The sequence below is a fragment of the Galeopterus variegatus genome, unplaced genomic scaffold (genome assembly GCF_000696425.1).
Source record: "Galeopterus variegatus unplaced genomic scaffold, G_variegatus-3.0.2 Scaffold8186, whole genome shotgun sequence".
Taxonomy (NCBI): Eukaryota; Metazoa; Chordata; class Mammalia; order Dermoptera; family Cynocephalidae; genus Galeopterus; species Galeopterus variegatus.
Window position 1 is genome coordinate 55,517 of NW_007734297.1, and position 11,003 is coordinate 66,519.

Genomic DNA, 11,003 nt, shown 5'->3' on the forward strand with positions numbered 1-11,003 from the left:
GTACGGGGGCAACACTGAGGGTTGCGATCCATTGCTGGACACGGAAAAAGACAAAAGACAAAAAAAAAAAAACACCTCTGGGCCAAACAAAATATATGTGTAACCAATCACTTTGGTTAACTGACATAAACGTAGGGAACAGATGGTCATTTATGCGACAAATATTTAATGAACCCCTGCTGTGGACTAGAGCCCTTGCCCTCCTACAGCTGAGGAGACATGGCCTTCAGGCAGTAGGAGAAAATTCCCAGCAATAGAGAGTGATTGCAGGGCAAGCTCAGAAAGGGGAAGAGATTATATGAACCAAGCGGGGAAGGGACAGCTTTGTGGAGAGAGAGAGGATTGAGCTCTGCTCTGGGGGATGAGTAGGACTTAGCAGGGGGGACTGCAGGAAGGGAGGGGGTGTGACAAAAGTATGGAGATGGGGATGGGCCCGATGTGTTCAGAGGTGTGAGAAAGAGATCCAGAGGAATATGGTCCAATATGGGCTCAATGTAACAAAGGGTAACTGTCCTTGTTTCTAAGTAATTAAGACAAAAGAGGTTATAAAATCTATAGCTCTGTATCCTGGTACTTATATAACTTAAAAACAAATTTTAAAAGCAGTAGGTTTAAAAAAAAAAAAGTAGTAAGAATATGGGTGAGAATCTGACAAATTATCCAGGCAATGATCAAGGATTATGTGACCGTGTCTACCTAAGGCCATTCAGAATAATTACTTTAAATACAATTTTCAGATTTCCTTTGTAAAGGAAGGTAGCTCAGGTTTAGAACGTGAGTAGCCCAGATCACTGCTGGTTACACTGTCCTGAATAGCTTGGGAGCTGTGTTAATTTGTACACCCAACTTCCTGGCCTTATTCCTTTGAGCTGACAAATCAGTGTTATTTGCCAGATTCTAAGAGATTTTCCTCTTACCCTAATCTCTTTTTTCAGTGTGCTCATCCTTGTCATCCTAATCTAATGGTACTCCAGATAACTGTCTCACTGAGCAACAATTTCATATAAATTACAAGGGAGAGGAACCTAGTACTAGCCTTCTCAGTAATTTACAACACAATAGCAGCAGCTATGAGGTGCTAGTCATTTATAAATAGGCTCCTAAAGCAGCATGTAGGCTTTTAAAAACTGAGAACAGTTAAATATAGCCCCGGACTTGAGCACATCTTTACTGCCAGTGTTTCAGAATGAGACTGTAAGACAACAAAATATTTCCTACTGTGCAGGGATAGAAAGTTTATCAAAAGGGCCAGCCCGTGGCTCACTTGGGAGAGTGTGGTGCTAACAACACCAAGTCAAGGGTTAAGATCCCCTTACTGGTCATCTTTTTAAAAAAAAAGAAAAAAAAAAAAGAAAGTTATCAACGCCATTCACCAACATTAGGCTGATGGGTGTTGGGATGAGGAGATTCTTTATGCATTAAAAGGGTTGAGAGGGGCCGGCCCGGTGGCGCACTGCTACAGTGCGCCGCTTGGGAAGGGCGGTGGCGCTCCCGCCAAGGGTTCGGATCCCACATACAGACCGGTTCCTGCTCACTGGCTGAGCGAGGTGCGGGAGCGACACCGAGGGTTGTGATCCCGTGGCCGGTCCCGGTCCGGTACGGGCGCGACACTGAGGGTTGCGATCCGTTGCCGGTCACAAAAAAAGAGACAAAAAGGAAAAAAAATAAAAATAAAAAATAAAAGGGTTGAGAGTAGTCTGTTAAGTTTTATCTGACAGATACCAGCCTCACTGAGCCTGGGAACAAAGGCAGGCTTTGACAGCAGGAGTGATATTATACTATTTCTATATTTCCTCACAGATCCAATCCATTCTGCCTTGCATATGCTTCGAAGATCACTCTCCCTAACTGGCCCCAGACTACAAAAGATAATAGCTGACACTCAGCACTTACTATGTGCCAGGCACTGCTTTAAGTACGTAACAATATGAGGCACATATATATTAACTCCCTTAATCTTGACAACAACAATATCAGGCAAATCTACTTCTTATTTTTCCATTTTACAGACAGGAAAATTGAGGCACAGAGAGGTTAAGTAATTTGCCCACAGTCACACAGCTAGTAAGTTGCAAGGCTGGCATTCAAGCTGGGGGTTCTGTCTTCAGAACTACGTTCTCAATCACCTTGCCCTGGCCACCTGCCTGACAACCTCCTACCTGGGCCATGGGGAGCTCTGGCCTTTGGTAGGATCCAACTGGTAAAAACTTGTCCTGCACTTACAGTTATTGATTGAGTTCTCCCTTCCTCTGTCCTCATCTCTTTTATTTCCTGTTCTTAAATTAGATGTCCTCATCTACTGCCATCGGAGGGGAAAGTTGAGCTTCTGTCTGGCCCCCTGCTGTCCCCTGTTAGGGGACACAGGCACTATGTCCCTGTTAGGGACATAGGCAGCACAAGTCACTGCCATTTTTCATTTACCTAGAAGACAAGTCGTATCTCCCCCCACCCCAACCCCATATTTTATTGTCAAAGAGATTGTGTCCAGGCCACAAAACTCCTTCCAGGCCCATTATCTGGGCATGGAACTTTGAAGTCAACTCTTTAGCACCAGTCTACATATAATAAAAGCCGATTATTTTTATGTGCTTATAGCAATGGGTTGAGGACATACCTTACTGGCTGCCATAGAAAAGTATTTGAAGGCAGTAGCATTATTTTGTGGTACAGCTGCATTCCCTTCTAAATACATCTAGGGAAAAAAATGAAAAGAAACTGTAAAAAACAAAGGAATTGGAAGATGATGCATATGTTTTAAAACAAAATAGAGGTAATGGTTGCACGACATTGTGAATGTAGTAAATGCCACTGAATGGTATGCTTTAAATGGTTAATTTTATGTTATTCAAATTTTATCTCAATTTAAAGAAAAACAGAAACTAAGTATACAATCTACTACATACATTCTGGAGTGACCTTTCTGAGGGCAAAGAAATGGATCCTATTTGTGTTTTCTTATGTTTCTTGCATCTAAATTTACTGTATGTAGCACTTCTGGAAGCAGGGCACTCTGTCCCCATGGTTACTGATGCAAATTGGCTGAAGGGAGCTAAGGGCAGCACTCGGGGAGTGTGTGGTCTTTGAAGGACAGAGAAGAACATGCCTTTCCAGAGGAACCCTCCACAAAGCTTTCTCAGCCGTCATAGGGGACCTCCCACCAGAGGTGGCATAAGGACAGACTTTGGTCAGCCTGGAGCTAGTTCTCATTCCAGGGGTGAAGGAAAGAGGCACCTGATTGGGTTGAGGCCTGCACAACTAGCCCGAATGGCTCACCTGCTACGTGTCTGGGGTGGAGGAGGGGGGGGCAGAGGAGAGGGGAGCAGAAATCATATGCAACCTCAGGTTGTAACTCTCGGGTTGCAGCTGGATGTCTCCCTCAGCTGCTTCCATGAAAGAGGTCTGCAGTCCTGTCACCGTACACTGGGTTCAATTAGCTGGTACCATTAATTTCTTATTTTTTCAAGCAATGAAAACTATTGATCAAGATGAAGCATGTACCTTTCCTATAAATGCCATGGCATTTGCACTCCCAGCCTTTGCTGCCTTTAAGAAGTAGTATAATGCTTTCTGGAGAGAAAAGAAACAGTATTATTGCCAGTTACAAATAAATCCTCAAAAATGGCTTTTTGAACCAAACTTTATTTTATTTGATATGCATTCAAAAAATATCTCTGCAATGCCCACTTTGTTCAGGCACTATTCCAAGTGCTACTGTAACCATAAACCCGAAGAGTGGGAGAATATATATATCTCACATATGTAATTTTAAACAGTGAGGACTTATTTCTCACATTTGGAAAGGCATGGTGGGCGTGTGGCTTTGTAGGGAGAGATGACTCCCAGTGATAGAGCTAAATAGCCCATTATTTTGAAAAAGTAAGCTTTTATGTCAACACTCTGTGCTTATTTTATAAGAGAGTTTGTACTACAGTTGGCAGAATTGGATATGCAGCACCCTAATGCTCATAAGGCAGAGTAAGACCGGACACAACTGAATGCCTGCTGAGACCAGGTCTTTCTGCAGAGGTGAGCTTCAAGATAATTCCTTCTAAATCAGATTGAAGGGGGCCAGCAAAGCCTCTGATTTTGTCTAAGTCACAACACTAAATGAAGCGCTCAGTCTAGAACACATTAGGGCTGACCTTGTTGCCTTGCTGCCACATTCCCTAAGCCTCATCTTGACCTTCTAGAAAGTTTCCTCAGGAACCACATAGAGTAATAAAAGAAATCAGTCTCAGGAATGAGACACAAAGACCCTCTTCAAAATGTCTTACTAGGACACAACTCGTCCGCTCTTTAAAAAGTCTTGAGTAGATTGATGTGCAAGGATCTGCCTTGTCCCAAAGAGAAGAACATGTTTCAGGAAGAAATGCGGTAGTTACTTCTATGAAAATTTGCTCTAGCAATATTGCCAACTCATTTGAGATCCATGCCCTTGTTATTGAAGTTGGTCTGCCTTGTGGACATAAGTGCAAAAGCCACCAATGCTGCACCTCATCACATCTTCCCATCTCTTCTAATATTTGTTTATCCCTTCGAAAATTTGATTGAAACGTGCTGTATGTATGGTAGTATGTTAGGTATCACTGGTGATTCATAGATGAACAAAATAACAGTCCCTACATCTGCTCCCTAATAATGTTGCTGAGAATAAAGGAATATACGTAAATAGAAATAAGATAGTAGGTGCTAGGTGAGATAAAAGGAACACCAAAAAGAATCGGAAGGATACAGAAAAAGAGAAATTGTATCCAGGTCTCTAATAAGTGTTTTCCAACCCTTTTCTTACTTAATCTTCACAATACCACCATAAGGAAGGTATTATTAATAACCGATCCTATTTAGTGATACTCAGAGTCATGTAACTAATACTAGAGTCCCGTAAGCAGCCTGAATCTAATTCCCATGTGCTTGGCACTCTGCCTCCGTGATATATACAGGAGGGCTAAAATGATAGCAGCTCCACTAGAGATGGAGATGAGTCACCTACAGTACAGAGGCTCGGGGAATTACACGAGCAAGGGGATGGGAGACGGGAATGTCCAAAGTGTGTTCAAGAAATACTAATCACTTCAGTATGGCTGAAATAGAATATCTAAAACGTAAGACTTGCAAAAATAAGAAGGGGCTATATTATAAACAGTCTTGAATACCGGGCTAAGGATTTTCATTTTATTTGGTTTATTTTATTTTTTAGAAAATAGATGCCATTGGAGATTTGTGAGCATTAGGAAATCTTGAAGATCAAATGTCTGGAATAATCTTAGTGTCAGTTGAACAGGAGAAAATTATAGCAATATATAATTTACCAAATTAGAGAGTATATAAAGGTATTTCTTATGACTACCTCTATGAAATATGTCCCTAGGTAACTGTATAACTTACACAAATCACATTATCTCCTGGCCTTGGTTTCCTCATTCAGATTATCCTCCTCTGTGCGCTCAGGGCACCCTCTAATGTTCCTTTTGTGGCATTCATTCATGGATCTAATTGTCTCGTTGTGCTTATAAAATTTGCTTATAAAATTGCTTATTTTGTCTCCTTCATAGTTGAATCCTCTCTACTTTCCATATCGTCTGCCATGTGTTAGTCACTCAGGAAATATTTCAGGAATGAATGAATGAATGAATGTTTACGAATTTCTAAAACAAGGGGGCTGGACTTTAATTTTTATGGGTCCTTCCAGCTATAGTATTGTAATTCTAGGAAGTTATTTTCAAAGTCAAGCCTAGTAATTTGGCTCTCAAATATCTTGCCATTGAGAGTTCTGAAAAAAAGTTTCCTTCTGGGAGACTAGATCTGAGCTTTCAAAAGGAAATAATCTATTCCCCAGAAGTAAATAAAACTGAAATTTTCCCCACCCTTCCGCATAATGAACCCATAAAGACTAAAAGGCATTGAGGCTCTCTCTTTCACACTGCCCCACTGTCACGGCTGACTTGGCATTTCAATTCTCCCTTCTTTCGTTTTAAATTTACCTGCCCATAATGCTATTGCTTTAATTGTATAAACATTTGTTATACACTGTGTGACAGTACCAGACAAGCTACTTTGATGGATATACGTGAGCCACTCTGAGTTCTTGCTCAGAATCAACATCAAGTATCCATCAATCCATCCATCCATCATTCAGATATTTACTGAGCATCTATTATCATATTTCACTGATTCTAAGATGTATATCTCCACCCATACATTTTAATTAGGCCATTTTTTTTTCCTTTTTGTCTTTTTTCGTGTCTGGCAACGGATCGCAACCCTCAGTGTCGCGCCCATACCGGACCGGGGACCGGCAACGGGATCGCAACCCTCGGTGCTACACCCGCCCCTCGCTCAGCCAGTGAGCGGAACCGGTCTGTATGTGGGATCCAAATCCTCGGCGGGAGCGCCACCGCACTCCCAAGCGGCGCACTGTAGCAGTGCGCCACCGGGCCGGCCCCTAATTAGGCCATTTTTTATTCTCAATGGCATATTATAATTTATATTATTAGTTTTTTCTTTCTCAGTAGAACACAAAATAATGATGTGTCTTACACATGATGGTGGCTTAGGATAAAATGTATGTCCCAGGCATTATACTAAGTGAAGTTTTATAATTTAAACCTCTCTCTCTTTTTTTTAATGAGCATGATTTTTCATTGGCTCTAAGAAAATCCTGAGTTTAATCAATTTGTAACATCTCCACTAGAATGAAATGCCAAGAAAAAGTGTTGTTCTAAAAACACTTATGGACACTTCTTTTATCCCAGGCTTTGTAAATCATCCTGAAAAGGAATGATATTAGCTCTTTTCTTTTTAAATGCTGGCGGGATAGACAAAGTGGTTTAATTTACATATTTGAAATTATTCTGCTGCCAGGTTTAATTTAATTATGTTTTATCCACTTTAATATGCACCCAAACACCCCACTTTCCTAATCCAATTGATTCTGAGCCTGTATATATTTAGAAATGCAAATTATAATAAAACTTATGTGTATAAAATTCAGGATAATGCAATCAAGAACTGCATATATAGTACTTTTCAATAATTGAGAATTTGGTCAGGGGGAGGGTGAAAATGTTGCCTGTGAAGACAACACATGAGAGCAATTAATTCAACCAAACAGAGAGGAGAAAAAGAAAGGCAAGCAAGCTAGTTATTTCCAGTTATTTTGATATTTAATTTGCTGGGCAGTAAACTGGGGCATCATATTTTAAAAGATTCTTATACTAATAATTTCCTCGGGTGGACTGAGACATTAGCATACTGGCTCATGTGGTGGTTTCCAGGCTGAGGAGCGACTCAAAATGTTTAGGATGCCAGCACTCATTCATTCATTCAATAAATATTTACCGAGTAACTCATGTGTACCAGGCACTACTCTGGGTACACAGTGGTGAGCAGGACAGACAAGAACTTACATTCCGTTGTGGGGAGACAATAAACAAGTAAAGATCAACATAATGCAGGGAATTATATGGGGTGTGAGGAAAATAAACCCAACGTGATAGGATAAGTGACGGAACAGTAGAGTTGATCAAGAAAATCCTCTCTGAGAAGGTGAGACTTGAAGGATGAGAAGCCAGAAGTGGGGAGAGCTGCAGTAAAAGGCTTTCAGAAATCGGGTTTATCCTTTTATCTTCTGTTTCCCTAGTATATCTCCCCTGCCACTCCGAGCTGATTCTGGTGCAACTCAACTCTGCCCATTGAGAGGAGAAGTTTATTTCCCTACCCTCTCAGTCTTACCAGCCTTGTGACTTGCTTTGGCCAAAAGAATGTGGCAGAAGTGATTTGTGAGTTCTGAACCTAGGCCTCAAGAGAATTCTGCTCTTTTGTTCTTAGGACCTTTGACTGCTGTGTGAAGAGCTTGGGCCAGTTGGCTGGAGGATGAAACCACGTGGAGAGAGGCCCCAGTCATTCTAGCTATCACAGATGAAGCCATCATAAGCCAGCCAGCTCTGGCCAATACTCCAGCTAACTGTAGAGGCATGAACAAGACCAGCTAAGATTCACTGAGCCTGGCTCAGACCAGAATTTCTCAGCTGATTCTAGCCAAAATTGCTGACCTGCCAAAGTCATGCATTAAATAAATGGTTGTTGTTTTAAGCCACCTACATTTGGAAGTACTGTGTTATGCAGACTAAGCTAAGATTCATAAGCCCTCTGCCCGGATGCAGGCAAGAAACAGAGCATGCTCAGGGTCCTTGGGCAGGAACCAAGAAAAGTCCCTTCAACCTGGAAGCAGGCAAGAGAGCACACCTGGGGTCCTAAGGCAGGAGCTGAGGGTAGCATCCCAAGGAGCACATTGAAAACACCACTTCCATGTGGGTGACCTACCACAGCCGCCGCCACAGGCACAGCTGCCACAAAAGTGGCTTGATGCCACAGCAGTAGCCACAACTACTATTCAGGCAGCCAGCCAGACACTCAACTACACTGACACAAGGAGAGTCACCAGTCCACAGTAATAGAAGAAGCAACTGCTCTACCAGATGATCAGACATCAAGGTAGATACTAGAAATACGAAAACCCAAGAAAATATGATAGCACCAAAAGAATACAGTAATTCTCAAATATCAGACCCTATAGTGCAAGAAACCCTTGAAATGACTTTAAAGGAATTCTGAGCAACAATCTTAAGGAAAGTCACTGAGATAGGAGAACTCTCGGTTAGACAACACAATGAAATAAGAAAAAAATCCAGGATATGAAGGAGGAAATTTAGAAAGAGATTAATATCTTAAAAAAGAATGCAGCATTTTAATATAGGTGTTTACACGAATAAATTTTCCTCTAAGCACTGCATCAGCCCTACAGCTTATAAATTTTAATGTGTTGCACTTTGATTTTTATCTCAAGGTTTTCTCTAATTTCCCTGTAATATTTCTTTTTACCCATTGTTTATTTAAGAGAGCATTGTTTAATTTCCACACATTTGTGAATTTTCTAAATTTCCTTCTATTATTATGGTCAGAGAACATATTTTGTATGATCTTAGTCTTTTAAAATGTATCAAGACTTGTTTTGTGGCCAAAAATAAAAAATAAATAATTAAAAAACAAAAAAAAAGGGGCCGGCCTGGTGGCGCGCTGCTACAGTGTGCCGCTCGGGAGTGCGGCGGCGCTCCCGCCGAGGGTTCGGATCCCACATACAGACCGGCTGCTCACTGGCTGAGTGAGGTGCGGGCGCAGCACCGAGGGTTGCGATCCCGTTGCTGGTCCAGGTCCGGTACGGGCGCAACACTGAGGGTTGCGATCCATTGCTGGTCACGTAAAAAGACAAAAAAAGGAAAAACAACAACAACAACAACAACAAAAAAAAAAGAACTCATCTGGCATCTTACTGAGGAAGATCCTGTGTAGGTCAAGTTTATTTGCTTTTTTCTCCACTATAAATTTAAATTGTTACTAATTCTTCTAAACTCACTGGGATAAAGTAAGCAAAATGACTGAAAGGAGGTTTGCAGATTTATAAAGATATTTAACATATTATTAATTATATTAAAAGCAGTCTGTCCTCTGATCTAGTCAAATGGGAATGAAGTTGGCCCTCAGGCTCCTTAGCAGGAAACTCACAAGTGGGCTTTCTGAAGCTGGCCTCTGAGGAAGAGAAATTTGCAAGCCCAGCAATCATATCCTCCTCTCCTCAGCCCAGCCCAGCAGCTCCTGTGGGTGTGAAAAGGCTAGGTTCTGTTGTAACATGAATACCACCGTGCCCCAACTGCTCCTCAGAAGCCCCTATCCCTCTGTACTTGAAGGCAGGTAAGGCAGGTAGGAAAAGGCTCCCTCTGGTGAACTTTGTTCTTCCTAAGAAGCTGGAAACAAGTCTAACCAAGGAAACAGCAGTAGTCTTTCCTACCTCTCCCTCTCTCCCTTTTCACTAAGCCACCAGCCTGCCTCACCACTATCCTCCCCACCCCATATGACTAAATCTTGAGATTGACTTACATAGTAATCCTTATCTAGGCCTTTTCTTCCATTTAGATGTAATTGTCCAAGAGACACCTAGGAAAGATAAATTTTGAAAATGATTTTAGCAGCAGTATTAATTTAAATGAAGAAAAGGAAACATTGACTTGGTGATTTTACTATACATGTTGATTCAGTTTTTTGTCTTGAAAGAAGCAGGGAAAAGTTCCAGACTATATCATTTAATGGGTTATTGGTTGCTGTTGGGCATATGGCTTCCTCAGTGGCAGGAAGCCAGCCTGCTATTATACAGCCACACGCAAACACACAAGCCTAGGGACTTCAACTCTTGGCTCTTAAAGGTCACATAAATGCTGTCCCATTCCTAAAGACATTCTGGATCCTTGTCCCATCCTGGATTCTTGTAGAAGTTCATCAGATGGTGCTTTTTTCTATAATTAAAATCTAGGTTTTTAAAAAAATTAATATTTTAGGAAGAAATGCAAAAAACTATTGCTATTATTATGGCAGCTTGTTTTCCAGTACAGTAGGCCACAAGCTCTGCAAGTGGCAGGGAACAAAACAGACGTAGGGCAAAGAGAAGGGGGTGTCTCTTCCCTTCCCTATTCAGTGGGGGGCATTGTTAGTTCCTCTAGGACTCAGAGAAAACCAAGCCCCTTATAATTTGCATGTTCTAAAACTCAATCTCATGTGTATACATTACTTGTATCTGAACATCTCCTCTTTCTGCCAAAAATGTATAGTATTGGTATAAGTCCCAATCCAAAATCTCACTGTGAGAACTCAGATTTTCAGGTCCTTCAGTTAGTCTCACTTTTTCCACTGGAATACCTTCACTTTTTTCCAATTTGTCAGCAACTGTGAATAGAAACAAGCCAGAGAATTGTTAGAAAACCCAGGCTGCAAGAGGTAATAGTCAACTCAGAGAAATCACTGTACAGAAATTTCGTTTATTAACAGAGGGGGAAGATCCGCAGAAAATAGAAATTTGCTGATTTTTGTTTATTTGGTTTTGAGAAAAGTGCAAGAAACCTGGATATTCTTTGCAACCCATGTAAATATTGTATCAAAATATAACAGACTACTGA

The 11,003-nt window shown here is 41.3% G+C and overlaps 1 protein-coding gene across 1 annotated transcript in view; it reads right to left on the reverse strand.

The window, feature by feature from the left end:
* SEL1L2 (sel-1 suppressor of lin-12-like 2 (C. elegans)) overlaps positions 1-11,003 on the reverse strand; it is a gene marked incomplete at its 5' end in the record, with an annotated part of 55,333 nt that overhangs the window by 20,515 nt on the left and 23,815 nt on the right. The window contains 4 exons of the mRNA XM_008592683.1: positions 2,615-2,692; positions 3,499-3,567; positions 9,934-9,990; positions 10,619-10,773. Coding sequence (XP_008590905.1) covers positions 2,615-2,692; positions 3,499-3,567; positions 9,934-9,990; positions 10,619-10,773 — 359 coding nt within the window. The remainder of the gene's footprint in view (positions 1-2,614; positions 2,693-3,498; positions 3,568-9,933; positions 9,991-10,618; positions 10,774-11,003) is intronic.